This window comes from Nilaparvata lugens, chromosome 2, assembly GCF_014356525.2.
Source record: "Nilaparvata lugens isolate BPH chromosome 2, ASM1435652v1, whole genome shotgun sequence".
Classification (NCBI taxonomy): Eukaryota; Metazoa; Arthropoda; class Insecta; order Hemiptera; family Delphacidae; genus Nilaparvata; species Nilaparvata lugens.
In genome coordinates, this window is record NC_052505.1 from 77948621 (window position 1) to 77964930 (window position 16310).

At 33.5% G+C, this 16310-nt stretch overlaps 1 protein-coding gene across 1 annotated transcript in view; it reads right to left on the reverse strand.

Annotated features, from left to right (window-relative positions):
* Positions 1–16310, reverse strand: part of LOC111054326 (serine/threonine-protein kinase ppk29) — a 57064-nt gene that overhangs the window by 33630 nt on the left and 7124 nt on the right. The window contains exons 5-7 of the mRNA XM_039421801.1: positions 15996–16199; positions 13341–13473; positions 11891–11994 (exon numbers count right to left, since the gene is read on the reverse strand). Of these exons, the coding sequence (XP_039277735.1) occupies positions 11891–11994; positions 13341–13473; positions 15996–16199 (441 nt within the window). The remainder of the gene's footprint in view (positions 1–11890; positions 11995–13340; positions 13474–15995; positions 16200–16310) is intronic.

The window sequence follows — 16310 nt, forward strand, 5'->3', positions numbered from 1 at the left end:
GCTCCAGTGCTGGGGTTGGGCTTTTCTGCAACCCAATAGATTAAATCATTTACATTTATTCATTAAATTATTCAACAATTGCTCACATAATATTTTCTGATTGATAAGTATTTATATTTTCAATTTTTTAACAATTTTATTATTTTTAGTACCTATTTATATTTGACATAATATTTTTTGATGATGAGTATTTTAGTAATGCTACTTTATTGTCAACTATAGAAAATAACTAATTCATTTAAAAAAAATATTTCATCAGTACTAGCATAATAGAAAAGATAGCATAACAACATATCTAGAGGTGGGCTTAATTACAGTAGCTATATTACCCACAGTATGGCCATTGGAATTTTTTTCCCCGCCGCCGCCATGAAGATTCCAAATATTTGAATTTTACAATGGAGGTTATATGAGATTATAAGTAAAATCGCTTGCTTTTACTTATTAAAGTATATTTTTGTGATTATTAACTTCGATATAATTTCTTTCATGTTTTTTCTATATTCTCAATATAGTTTTGGAACTTGAAATAGTAAATCGTAGATAATAGCGAGTAAAAATGAAAGGTAGATAACGTAACCTGAAAGCTGAATTTCCAAAAAAATACCATAAAACTTTTGAAATGTGTCATGATATTGTAATAAATTTTGTTCCATTGACAAATAATAAAGTTCTCATATCTATTTCTAGAAGCATGATGGAATTCCCATCACAATAGATTCCGTAACATTTAAATTGTTTGTTTTATTCAGCCAATAAGTCTGACGAAAATATTGTAAAGCACAACATTGAATATAAACTCTGGAAGAGCCAATTATTCTAGCCATAGTACTACTTGATGAATTCAATAAACATGTAAGAAATTGAAAAATAGCACACATAACCATTATTGTTTATATTTAGTGATATTTCTAATCTTAACCACTGCTCGTGGTAATGCAACTCGAAAATCATATCAATAGCTATTGTACCAACATGTTATGGGTAGTGTACTCAGTACTGAAGAGAATCAATCAGAGAAGTCAAGACGTCTTTAATCAGCACTTAATCATGGTTAAATATTTCATAAAATGTTATATTCAAATGAGCCACAAAAATATTTTGAAATTGGATTATTTGAAGTTCGATCCAATAAATGGGATGAGGAAATACACAAAATTGAAATTTATCTTTCTACATATTTATATAGATCACTGGTTCCCAATAAGCTCTAGAAGTGGTCCGCGAAGAGTCCGAGGGAAGGAAAATTGATGTTTTAAGCTTTATTAGTGTTTTTTAAAGTTATATTTTTTGTCTATATTAATGTATAATCAATTTCTCTTCGAAAATGATACATCAAACTCATCTTAAGTTCATAATATGTTTCCAATCGGTAAAATAAGTGATAAGTTCCAAATGTCTAATGCTATAAGATAGGACTTGAAAGTTTGTTTGGAATCTTAATGGCGGATCTGTACCATGTGACCGAGCTAACCAATCAGAAGCGTGACAGTCAATGGCCATACTGTGGGTAATTGACCGAGCTAAGTGAGGTCTAAGATTCAAGTCGACGGTTTGGCATTTCTCTTAATGTTTAAATGTTTATATGTTGCGCATTTACGGCGAAACGCGGTAATAGATTTTCGTGAAATTTGACAGGTATATTCCTTTTTAAATTGCGCGTCGACGTATATACAAGGTTTTTGGAAATTTTGCATTTCAAGGATAATATAAAAGGAAAAAGAAGCCTCCTTCATATGCCAATATTAGAGTAAAAATCAGACTATAGAATATTATCATAGCCACCTCTAATAACAAGGCCCCGGCCTACGATATTGCAACGTCGCTGTGTAGTCCTAGAATCTAATACATGATTGGTGAAAAAGATCAGCTGGTATGTTTAATAGTATATTTCGCACCTAGGGCCGAAAATGAGATATTTCCGGCTCGAAATCGGTTTTTAAGTCCGAGGCCGTAGGCCGAGGACTAGAAAAGATTGAGAGCCGGAAATACATTTTTGCCCATGGTGCGAACGCTATTTTTCGCCACACCCAAAAAAAACTTCCCAATATATAAGAAATTAAAAAATAAATAAAATTCAAACAGCCTATTTTGATAGTTTGAATCTTGGTTATGACAACTTTTACTGTCAATTAATTTCAATATTACTAATTAATAATTTACAATAATGACCATATTTTTATACTATTAATATTAGGCGTGAGCTTTGCGCCCGGTGCAATATCATGGATAGATGGATGAATAGAATTTTCATTACTATTTTGAAATAATGTGATGAAAAAATTAATATAATTGCATATTTCACAGTTTTGTCTCAAAATATATCTAAAAAATTGATTGAAATTTAAATTACGGTAACTAATATAAAAAATAGGTAATAAAAGTCGAAATTCATCGACAAAAAAAAAGTCATTGACCGAGACTCGAACCTAGATCATGTTTGTTATTCACTGAGCTTAGAGGTCTGACTGATGTATTACGCCTTTACGCTCTCGGCCATTCCGTACTGTTGAACGTTGGGGCCTGACTGATAACCCTTAGCATACACGTAATACTGTAATACTAGACTTCTAAAAAAGTTTACTTCACTCCTAAAAAGCGTACCGTACAACAGACTTTGGCTCATGACTTATATTATTAAAATTAATATTATTATCTGTCTCACAATAAAATTTTCACTCTGAATTAAGTCAGATAACGTAGGCTATGTAGGCTACTATAATAATAATAGAGTATAGCGCAAATTTGAAGCCGGTTTGCTGGCATTTTCACAACAAAATATTGCTCTGAAAATAGTTAAATCATAGAGAAAACATTCGAAGATTCAATCTTGAGTGGGCCTAATGTTTTCTCTATATGGTTTAATATTGAAGAAAAATTATCTAAAAGTTTTAATAATGAATTACGGAAAAATTACTAGGAATTTTTCAGTCAAGGCTGAGTTTCACCAGTAGGCTTACCTTAAACTTCAGATCTGTGCTGTATTTGCTTATTATTATTGTTGATTGTATTGCATTAAGAAGTGGAATTCGATAATATAAAAGGAAAAGAAGCCTCCTTCATATGCCAATATTAGAGTAAAAATCAGACTATAGAATATTATCATAGCCACCTCTAATAACAAGGCCCCGGCCTACGATATTGCAACGTCGCTGCGTAGTCCTAGAATCTAATACATGATTGGTGAAAAAGATCAGCTGGTATGTTTAAAAAACTTTTCCACCAATCATGTATTAGATTCTAGGACTACGCTGCGACGTTGCAATATCGTAGGCCGGGGCCTTGTATTAGAGGTGGCTATGATATTATTCATCATAAATCAGCTGTCTATAAGACTATAATACTACCCGTTCAAAAACATCGAACATCTTGAGAATGTATCTTTCCATCAACGTTGTAGACAGTTGCAGCCAGACCTGATAACAGAGCTCACACTCTCATTCCAGGACGACACGTCACGGTACGATAAGACAGAAAGCTTTATGTTTATTTAGGATTTTTTCTAGACATTTTAAATTGATAAATTATTTATTAACTTTTGAGAAAATATAACAACAGGTCAATGTAACTTAATGAGCGCGAGGTCTACTGTTCACAGAACTACTAGTATAGTTACTGTAGGCTTAATCAGTACTTTCCATGTAACAGTTACAACTGTTACTGTTACTTTATTGTACTGAATCAAAATACTGATTACAAAGTAACCAGTATTTTTTGTATCATACTACCTAATGTACCGGTAACCATTACTGAGTCCCATTCCCTAATCAAAACTGGCAACTGGCTACAATAAGATAATATGATAAAATAAAAATTTGAAGCAAATACTGTTTTTTTAGGTTGGAGGTGTAGAGACAAATAACTAGTAGTTCTGTGAACAGTAGACCTCACGCAGTTTTCTCATCCATATCTGATGTCACATGTTCTAGTTGCTTCAGTTTAATCACAATTCACAGTTAAATCATAATTTACTCTTAAAAACTGTTATTTGTTTTTCTCCAAGATCAAAAACTCACTTATTGACCGAGCGAGGTGAGGTCTAAGATTCAAGTCGACGGTTTGGCATTTCTCTTAATGTTTAAATGTTTGAATGTTTATGCGGTAATAGATTTTCATGAAATTTATTTATTTATTTCTTTTATTCATACACAAATCATAATTGAAATATGATTGGGAGAAGACAACAGGCATAGCCCAAAACTGTCTTCTCCCGAATTTTTACAAATAAAAGTTTCAAAAAAGAATGAGGTTAGATTCCACTTTTCACTTTAAAAAGTCCAATTTACACTTCAAAACTAATGACTAAACTAAAAAAAAATAATGTTGATATTTTAAAACTAATTAAAAACAAAAATATTTCACTCGAATCACTACAAATTGGAAATGTTTGAGTAATTTTACAAAATTTTGAGCCAGAAAAGAAACACAACTTCACTATTAGCACAGCTGTTTATATACCTATTTGACAGGTATGTTCCTTTTTAAATTGCGCGTCGACGTATATACAAGGTTTTTGGAAATTTTGCATTTCAAGGATAATATAAAAGAAAAAAGGAGCCTCCTTCACACGCCAATATAGAATATTATTAGCCTATTAGACTATAGAATTATTCATCATAAATCAGCTGTCAAGTGGACTATAATACTACCCGTTCAAAAACATCGAACATCTTGAAATTTGTCTTTCCATCAACGTTAGTAGACAGGTGTTGTCTACTAACTTTGTTTTTCCATTAAGCTGAGGACATGATTTTAGTTTAGAGTTTGGAGTTATTGATAGAAAACTTTTTTACATTTTTTCTTTTTTAATCTGATGATCAAAATTGCAACAAATATTATTGAAAAGAAATTGATTTCTAAAATCATGAAAAGTGAGAAATGAAGATTGTAGGAAATCAGCATTATGGTAGTTTATTTTGTTAATTTCAACACAACGATTTTTTGTCAACACAACACAGAATGTTCTCTGATGGGTTGATTGGATTGGCGTATCGACAGCAGCCAGACCTGATAACAGCGCTCACACTCACGTTCCGGGACTACACGTCACGGTACGATAGGACATAAAGCTCTATGTTTTTTAGGATTTTTTCTAGACATTTTAAATTGATAAATTATTCATTAATTTTTGAGAAAACATAACAGGTCAATGTAACTTACTGAGCGCAAGGTCTACTGTTCACAGAACTACTATTTTTAATAGACTCAGTTTACGTTTGAATTTGTATCCCATATGATTGATTAGTGAATATTCCACTTGTCAGCTGATTGATTATGAATAATTCTATAGTCTGATTGATCCCATCTTAAAAGTAAATGAAATATATGTGATATCAGAGTATGGAGGAATTCCTTTTCTCTTGATATTATCCTAAAAATTTCAAAAAAACTTGTGTATACATCGACGCGCAGTTGAGAAAGGAATATTTCTGCCAAATCTCATAGAATTCTATCAACGCGTTGGCCGTAATCGCGTTACATACAGACAGACAAAAGCAAATCAAGTTGAAACATAGACCTCACTATGTTCGGTCAATAATAATATTGGTATTTCGATCTTCATTTCTTATTTTGAATATTATTAATTCTCTTGACTTGAATCTTGGAATCATTGCATATTCATACAGGTACAAAATAGAAACTTGTAGACCAGCAGGACAAACTACAATGAGATAATAGAATTTAGGATGAATAAGCACAGATTTTGAACCCGTGGGAATTTAGAATTTAGGTTGGGTATAACTGAAATAGGTAAGCTATATATGATTAAATATTATATATATCAATTTTAATAATAGATTATTATTATTATAATATATAATAAATAAATTTTGATAATATGAATATAGAAAATAAATAATATAATTTATTCAAATGATAATAATATTTTATTACATGATAATGAGATCAAAACACAAGAGTAAGAAAATAGCCTACTGGGTAAAAAAATGTGCCATTTTAAATTAAATATAAATAAGAATAATGTAAACATATTTTAGTGTTTTGGGTGGGTGCACGCAAATTAACCAACATTTTAGAATTCACATAATTCCATTTATTGAACGTTTCATTAAGCAGCAAGAAGAGAACAGACCAAGCACACAGGCAAGGCAACATACCAATTCAAAACTGTTGGTCGCACTGCCGCCAACATAACTAATAGAGAAATAATAAATTGTAAATGTATAAAATAATAAAGTAATTCAACATTGAAATAATTGTTGTTATTAATATATTACACATATTATCACAACCAACATAAATGAAAAATCACAATAGCACATTTTAATTCATTTTTCCATATTTACATTCAAAAATGTAATCTGCTGGACTTTTTTGGAAGTAAAAAAAGTAAATTCGTATGGCTATGTTGGTGGGGAGTCCCTTGCGGGAAGGTCCCACCGCCTGAATATATAATTTGAGCCGTCAATGAGCCTTACGACTGTCATACTTCAGCCGGGACCGACAGTTTAACGTGCCCATCCGATAACACGGGAGTGATATGGTTAAAAAACTTTTGGTTGTGAGTGGGTTCGAACCCGGGATCTCTATGCTGCTACGCAAGCTCTCTATCCACTAGACCACGGATCACTCCTTTTTTGGAAGTTAGCCTTGTTCTTCTGTCTGAAACAATCAACCCTGTTTTTGAAAAGATCCTTTCACAAGGCACTGATGTGGCTACCATATTACACATTTTTTTTAAATAGAACCGACAAATTTGGGTAAATATGCTGGTAGTTTTCCACCACTGGCATGGATCTTCTTTAATAGCTAATGGCATTTCATCCATGTAGCGTTGTACCTCTTGCACTGCTAATGCTGTAGAGCTGTGAGATGTAGGCTTCACTTTCATTATAGCCTCTTCATAAACGTCCCACACTGATATTTTTTTCTGTTTAGCTTCCGGCTCTTGGGTCTCAACATTTGAATTCTGATGACTTTTATCCTCCTCTTTATTTTGGTTTATGAGAGCTGTCACTAAACCAATTATTCTTTGTTTTGTTGATTCCACTGTACTGACATTTTCAAAGATGTGATGCTTGAACCTTGGGTCAAGGAAAGTTATGTTTGAGAATGTTTTGCTCTGTTCTAGTATTGGTAGTTTCTCATCAATGCCATCAAGAATTTTTTTCGCCACCAATTTTACAATGTCCTCTTGTGAGGAATTAGCCAGCCTTTTTACTGATGTTTTCAGTTCACGTGTAATTGGGATCACCTTGCTTGCATTTACCGGAGCTCATCTCTTTGGTTACCTCAGCAAGAGGTTCCAAAAGAGAACAAAGCTCTTTACAAATCTTCCATTCTTCACTAGTCAAGGAAGGTAGATCAGTGTCTAGCAGGGCTAGTGTGTTTTGCTTCTTTCAATAATATTACTCGCTCCAACATGAAGAATATTAAGTTCCAGCGAGTGACAACATCTTGGAGTAGTCGTCATCTTGGGGTAGTTTCTCATCAATGCCATCAAGAATTTTTTCGCCACCAATTTTACAATGTCCTCTTCTGAGGAATTAGCCAGTCTTTTTACTGATGTTTTCAGTCCACGTGTAATTGGGATCACCTTGCTTGCATTTATATATTTTTCGGAGCTCATCTCTTTGGTTACCTCAGCAAGAGGTTCCAAAAGAGAACAAAGCTCTTTACAAATCTTCCATTCTTCACTAGTCAAGGAAGGTAGATCAGTGTCTAGCAGGGCTAGTGTGTTTTGAATTGCTTCTTTCAATAATATTACTCGCTCCAACATGAAGAATATTGAGTTCCAGCGAGTGACAACATCTTGGAGTAGTCGTTTTGGATCTTTGATGCCAGTTTGTCTTTGATATTTTAAAGGAGTTTGTACCCCAACATTGCTTCTTTCAAAAAAGACACTATTGATTTGATCTTTTACAAGATATCATCTGCTGGTGCCAATGCAGATTGCACTATAGGATTGCTTTTATGAGCATAGCATCCAATGTTATTCCATTTGAGTACAGTTTTCACTGCTTTAACAATATTGGGTGCATTGTCTGAAACAACAATGGAAATTTTGTTTGAAATTCCCCATTCATCAGTGACTGATTTGAGTTTTTCAGCAAGATTATCAGCTGTATGCAATTCTTGCACCATAGAACAGTCTAATAAAACAATTTCCATTTTAAAATCAATATAATGAGCTGTGACAGCCATGAAACTCTCATCTATAGATGAGCTCCAACAATCGCTTGTGATGCACACTGAGTTGGCTTTGTTCTCAACTACATTGATCAGTTCAGTCCGTTTTTCTTCATATAATGCAGGTAGTAGTGTGTTAGAAAAATATTTCCTTGATGGGATTTTATATGATGGGATTATTGTCCTTATAAGATATTTAAACCCTTTGTCCTCCACAATAGTAAAAGGTTGAAAGTCCCAAACTATCATTTTCATGATGGCATTGTCAATTTTATCTTTCTCACTCAATGTCAGTTTTTTGGGAACAAAAGATGAAAGTGATGGTTGTTTCATTTTTTTAATTACTTGGTAGGGATAGCACACGAGGTCCTTTTGAAGTGGAGGGTGATTGTTCTAATTGTACATGAGCACTTATATTTATATCACTTCCACTTTCTTGTAGTCCACTATCTGTGTCCATATTGTCCATAAGAATCACTGGAGTATCCTCAGTAATGAAAATTGATTTATCAGTGTCTTTCAAATTGTTACTTGTACTTGATCTGGCACCATCTTCAGATGAAATATTTGTAAATACCACTGTAGGATGCTTTCGTTGTAGATGTTTCTTCAGATTTGATGCAGATCCTTTATATGACAAACTGGATTTCCACAAATTACAAGTTGCAATGCACTTACTCTCATCTAAAACGTTAAAAAATTTCCATATTCCACTAGATTTTCGTCTTTTTAAATCCATTTCAACTGAGTAACATAACCTAACGAGAGCAACAATCAAAATAAAAAATACTAAATTAAACTTACAATAATTATAATAATAAATAAACAATAATCTGTCACAATTTCAATCAAAATAAAAAATACTAAATTAAACTTACAATAATTATAATAATAAATAAACAATAATCTGTCACAATTTTACCACTGTCTTCCACTGTTTACGTTTAGGATAAGCTCAAGGTCTATAAATACAGGTCATGACACTCATGTTACTTATGGAGCGGCCATTTTATGGGGTCTTTATGGCGGTACATTTGAAAATCCAATCTAATTTAATTTGCTCGTAACAAAATTGTTAATTTTAAAAACAATATTCCAGTTCAGATAATATGTGAATTCAGGGTTTAAATTTTTTAATAATGAAATTTCAATAATAAATGCTTCAATTATCCATTTATTTATTATTAAAAATTGTTCTTATTCTTGTAACTCAAGGATTATGATTCAAAAGGCATTGGGACAAGACAGAAATATGCGAGGAAAAATTCAAAAAGAGTTTCAAGTTTCCGATCAATTGAATCTAAAAATCAACAATTCAGTTCCTAGTTGGAATCTAAATATTATTATATTCTGTCGGAACAATTTATTTCACAATTCAAAGCCAAGCAATATCACTTGAACAATATTACAAAATAACACATCATGTTGTTCAATCCATAATGATAACAACTGATAAATTTGAAAATTGGTGAACTAGGACCCCATAAAATGGCGATTTTGCAATGCATCAGTTGCATCAAATTGAAAACCTAAATTCACATATTATCTGAACTGGAATATTGTTTTTAAAATGCATAATTTTGTTACGAGCAAATTGAATTGGATTGGATTTTCAAATGTAACGCCATAAAGACCCCATAAAATGGCTGCTCACAACAATAGTGTCATGACCTTATTCTATAGACCTTGGTACTTTGAAAACCCTGTAACGGTTACATCTAACAAGAACATGTAACAGTTACAAAATACTGGTTACTCAGATACCAACCCACCTCTAAACATATCCCATGTTATAGCTCGTTTATGTTCCAAATTTGAAGCCAATTTTTCGTTAACTCAAGCTGTTGACTACTGTCTATTACTTTTGTTTTGGCCAGGTGAGAGTGTAAGAACAACACAGTATGAGAGACTTACAGCGTCACATAGCTTCTAGTAGGAAGATTACAAATATACGGAAAGATTCAATACATTTTCAGCTGAAGAATTCCTAATCCCAGATTTGAAATCTAGTTTCTAGCTTCTAGTAGGACAATCTGCTTGAGTTAACAATGAAATTTGGTACATAAACGCCCCATACCATGGTATATCTTCTTATGCTACATTTTCTCTATGGTACTAGTTATTTTCTATAATATTAAATTGCTGACAAATATACGGAAAGATTCAAGACATTTTCAGCTAAAGAATTCCTAATCCCAGATTTCAAATAAAGTTTTAAGGTTATGCATGATCAGGTTGAAAACAATTATGAAATTCTAGTTTGAATTTAATTTAGACTGAATATAGAATATTTTATTTATTTATTCATTTGTTGATACAGTTACAAATCATATGAATTTGATCAGGAAAGAACAACAGGCACAGCCCAAAACTATTCTGTTTCCAAATTTTGATATATAATAACATGTCCATAAAAATAGGTTATTTACTGTGGAAAGTTAAAAGTTCAATTTTTGTCCAAAAATATATATGAGCTGAAAATTTTGAGTTTAATATAAAAATTATTGAACGAAATCGAGGTGAATACTGTCAACCACCCCGAAGACTTCTGCTACTGCAAATAATGACAGTAGAAGTCGGGGTAGTTGACAGTTTCAATTTTTAATTCATTATCTTCTTTTTTCTTTTTTGAGGATGATGCCCATATGAACTCTAGGCTTGTGTGTGGGAAATAAGGCGGATGATGATGAGTGGACCTACAGCTTTAGGTGGGTTCCAAACCACCGGGAAGCGACTTTCAAACTCATAAATTTATAGGAGTTCGGCTCTCAAAGTGGTCACCCATACAAAGGAAGTAGCAGGCGAATGGCGCACGAAATCAAATCGCTTCCCATTTAATTTTGATTTTCGTTATAATCATTATACAGAGTGAGTCATATGTATGGGAACCCTTCAATAAGTTTGAGACTGTTGTATATATAAAATAATGTAACTTTCGGTCTAGCTTATTGGTCGAATACTCTACCTTATGACGTACAACTGAATTTCAACCTCACTAAGGGATTGTAACTCGAATATTTAAAATGTAAACACCCATTGTGTGGTACATCATTTTGAAGGCCTTTTCAAAACAAGAAAGATGGCATCAATAAAAATGTTTTATAATACTTGTATCCAAAATGGCGGCTGATTGAAGTTCGTTTTTACTTGAAACTTCAATCAGCCGCCATTTTGGATACAAGTATCATAGAACATTTTTATTGATGTCATCTTTCTTGTTTTGAAAAGGCCTTTAAAATGATCTACCACAAAATGAGTGTTTAAATTTTAAATATTTGAGTTTCAAACCCTCATTATTTTTTTTAACTGAAACTTCTATCAGCCACCATTTTGGATACAAGTACTATAGAATTTTTCCATTGATGCCATCTTTCTTTTTTTAAAAAGGTCTTTAAAATTATGTACCACACAGTGGATGTTTACATTTGAAATATTCGAGTTACAATCCCTAAGGCCTTATGTGAGGTTAAAATTTAGTTGTACGTCAAAAGGTAGAGTATTCGACTAATAACTTATCCTGGAAGTTACAGTTTTATACCTACAACAGTCTCTAACTTATTGAAGGGTTCCCATACATATGACTCACTCTGTATATCCATTAACAGTTGAATAAATGCGATCTCTCATTTATTTTCAACACAAAGATTCAAATTAACAATATTAGCCTTCCATTTATTCTTCAAATAAAACAACACTATATTTCAAAACTACGATAAAAATTATGTAAATCAGTACTCACATGTAAGTTCTGTACAGGACAGTCTTTTCCTAGTATGGAGAAAGCAACGTACGACACTTGAAATATATCAGGCCTCTTATCTGGATCTGGTTCCAACATGTATCCTGCAGAGGCACACACACACATTAGGTACTTTAATGATTTACCAATGAATCAGTGTATATCTGGGACAAGTTCGTCTTGATGAGACCCGATAGAATATCAGCTAAGTATTAAAACTATACGGTAATCGAACATTTGATACAAGCTGGTGCGTTGTTCAAATTGATCAAAATGTGATTAGTTGAATAATTATCAATAAACAGTCTTGAAAATATAAATTCACTAGCCGTCAGGCTCGCTTCGCTCGCCATATCCGTCTAGCCAGGGGGCTCCACCCACTGGACCCCCGACTGGATCGTCCAAGAATGAGATCAGCAGGCTCGCTACGCTCGCCTGCATTTTTCATTTGAGCATTTTTATCGTATGTTAGGACGATCCAGACTAAACTTCTGGCTAAACGGATATGGCGAGCGAAGCGAGCCTGACGGCTAGTAATATAATATTCCCAGGAATAGCTCTGATTGAAGTAGCAATGCCCAATCAATTTTCCCGCGATAAATGAATTTCAATCTTCAACTTGGTGCCAACCTAACAAAGTCAACTCAACTTAATGCCAACCTGACAAAATTATTAATTTAGTTACCAGTTAACAACTGTTTCGAAGAGGTACTCTCTCTAGATTATAGTTCTATATTAACATATGGTATGGACATTTTTCAATTATAATTAAGAGAATAAGAAGAATTTACATGCTAAAAGACGAACTTTAAACCCTTAAAAACCACCCTTAGAGTTAAAATATTGCCAAAAGATTTCTTAGTGCGCCTCTAAAGGGCCAACTGAACATACCTACCAAATTTGAACGTTTTTGGTCCGGTAGATTTTTAGTTTTTCGAGTGAGTGAGTGAGTCAGTCAGTCGGTCAGTCAGTCAGTGAGTGCCATTTCGCTTTTATATTATATAGATATCAATACCAAAAACTAGAGATTTTTCATGCTTGGCATCTTTTTTAAGTACGAGTATAACTACTAATATCTTGACGTTATTCTAATAAAAAAATTTTAGTTTCATCATAGAGTATTTATTCAAATTAAAAGGAGTTAAAACCGAGTAGCCTAGCATACACTTTCTAGAGGCGGTACCACTTAAGGATGGTAAGTTTATGAATATCACCTCACTTTATTTCAATTTCAGATCTATTATCATATTTAAACATTCTTCGACGGATAGAAAATATTTCCATACGGTACTACATTGAACGATGTATATTAAGATTTACTTTATTAGTACATCACGGTTTTATTTATAGAACGATATTTGAAAGCAAACAGTTTACAAAATATCGATTAAGTTCATCAAGTAGCCTTTGATAAATAATCTGAAGTATGTAGTAGAATTCATAAACTTACTAATCAAACAATGCATATTCTTGGAGTACTTGGAGTTGTCGGGAATCGTGAATTGTCCACTTTGTATAGCCAGTGAGCTCTCTCCGAAAGGTAACGAGAAGAAACAGAGTTTGTAAAGAAGGCACCCCAAAGCCTGTGAAAAAATAAATTTATTCATTTTTATTCCTATTTGTAAGTAGGAATGAAATATAATCAACAGAACCAGATAGTCTATCCATAAATTCTACTAAGCAGATGCAATCAATTACCTTATAAACATTTTAATTATTTTATAAAGCTAGCATCTATTTTTATAGGTGATCAAGCCAAACCTAGATTTTTCTCATAGTGATTATGTTGTTTCATGAACCACTTTTCTTCAAACATTATAAAGATCGCCTTGCTGATGATTACTTATTTCAATTACTTACACACTTATAGCGCCCAACTCATATTTAATCAAATCCCAATTTCAAGAAAGTATAAAATTAAAATACATTTTTGGAATTCTACTTCAACTGTATTCATTCGCAGGTACCGTTCTTGTCAATTACTATGTGCACTCCATTGTAAATGACACAATTATAAATATATTATTGAAAACCCCCCTCCCACATAATGATACTAATAAAAGTGGTTAATGGAACCAATATTGAATATCGGTTGAGAAAGATATGGGATTCATGACACTTAACGAATTCTTCCGAATTGAACAGTGGCTTTTCCCTCTAACACCTTAGAATAAAGCAATTCATTTATTATCGAAAAGATTAGGTTTTTAAACAACTTTTGTATTCTTCAGCATTGTATCAACCGTATTCATTTGATTTTTCAAGTTTAAATGACCGTAACTGAATACGAATAGGACGCTCTATTAAAATCAGAATCTGATCAAATTTTTGCAATACGCCAACTGATGGAAAAGTGTACGGATTTTAATGTGGACTACCACATGTTATTTGTTGACTACAAACAGGCATTCGACTCTGTGATTATTAAAAATCTGTTGGAAGCACTTGAAACTTTTGGTTTCTCTAGAAAAATTATAAGATTGGCGTCCATGATTTTGTCAAGTAACAATGCTAAAGTACTTGTCGGGGGTAGAACGAGCAGAGCATTTCAAATTGGACAAGGAGTAAGACAGGGAGACGCACTATCAGCACTGCTTTTTATCCTAGCTCTGCCTGAAGTGGTGGAAAAACTTAATTTTACAGGGAATATAATTTTCAAATCCAAGCAAGGACTTGCCTATGCTGATGACATTCTATTAGTGGCTCGTAATGTAGTGGCTCTGAAAAAATGTTTCTCACATTGGAGAAGGAAGGGCTGGAGATAGGACTTGGTATCAACACTAACAAAACCAAGTACATGAAAGTTACGTTATCTCTGACAAGGAGAACGAATGAAGGTTTTGAAGTTGGAGAATATACACATTTGAAAATGTATATAAATTTATATTTTTCTACAACTGCGCGTAAAAAAAATTTACATACTCAATTCTCCTCGTAAAACAGCTTATTTCTGAGGAGAATCTACTTTTTCGCTCGCTAACCATCTGCGCATACGCAGTAGATTTTCTTTACGCTCGCTAATCATTCGCGCATGCGCAGAAGAGTTTCTTTACGCTCGCTAATCAGCTGATGGTAAGCAGCTCGCCAAAAGTAGGTCAGATCTGAACCTAAAAAGTCGGTAATTGACTAATTGTACCGGTTCTGCACTATGCAGCCATGATGGATATCAGTGAAGACGAATTATTATTAACTCCGCCGATATAAGTAATTTAACAGGTTTGGGCAGTTGTAGAAAAAATTTTGTATGTAATTCGCGCGTAATGCTTCTTTATCGCTCTTGCAAAATTATCACGCTCCGCTTCGCGTCGCGTGATAACTGTTTTGCACGAGCGATAATGTCGCGCATTAAGCTCTTAATACATAAATAGCTAATCTCGGCACAGAGCTCAATGTGAGTAACAACCTCAGCAGTGAAATTAGAAGAGGAATTGAACAGGGCAACAGAGCATACTATGCAAACAAAAATATGATGAAATCTAGACTTATATCATAGTGGACAAAAATGAAAATTTGCTCTGATAAGACCAGTAGTAACGTATATGTATTATGGCTGTGAAGCATGGGTCATTGTTCACAAAACATGAATGCATTGAGGATCTTCGAAAGGACAATTCTGAGAAGAATACATGGTCCAATTATATGAAGAAGGAGAATGGAGAATAAGGAACAATGCAGAAGTCAACACCATCTTGCAAGGGAAAGATATAGTAAGGTATATAAAGTACATGGCTGGGCCATGTACAACGAATGGACCAAAACAGAACACAGAAACAGATGCTTGGACGAATGGAAGGAGCCAGGAGAAGAGGTCGCCCCAAAACCCGCTGGCTTCAAGATGTGGAGAAAGATCTGGCGTGCTTGGGAGTGAGAAACTGGAGGAGGCGAGCAGGTGATAGAGATGATTGGAGGTGAATTGTTGAGGAGGCCAAGGTTCACGTAGGGCTGTAGCGCTTTGTAAGAAAGAAGAAGATTAAAATCAGAAATCACCAATAATTACTATTAAAATAAGGTATCATCACCGTCAGTCCTGAGCATTCAATACTGCAGATATATAATTTTTCAACGAAGTTGAAAGAATCAATGTAACTTGAAGGTAGGTACTTACCCAAATATCTGCCTTTGTTGTTATCGGTCGCCCTGAATAAATATCGATCATTTCAGGGGCTCTATAGGAAAGCGTAGTATACTTTTGGATTTCCTCTTCAACTGCCGAGGCGCTCTGTGTGTTCACACTGAGCACTTTTGCAGTCGCTGATCCGAAATCACAGAGAACATAGCTACCTGACTCACTTTTCAGGATATTTTCCACCTGGAAGAAGAATTAAGAAATAGATTAATGTTACTGTAGTTTGGAAATGTTTTAATAGTAGTTTCGGTCCGATTGCATTGCATCCAATATATTTTCAACTGTTTAGAACTT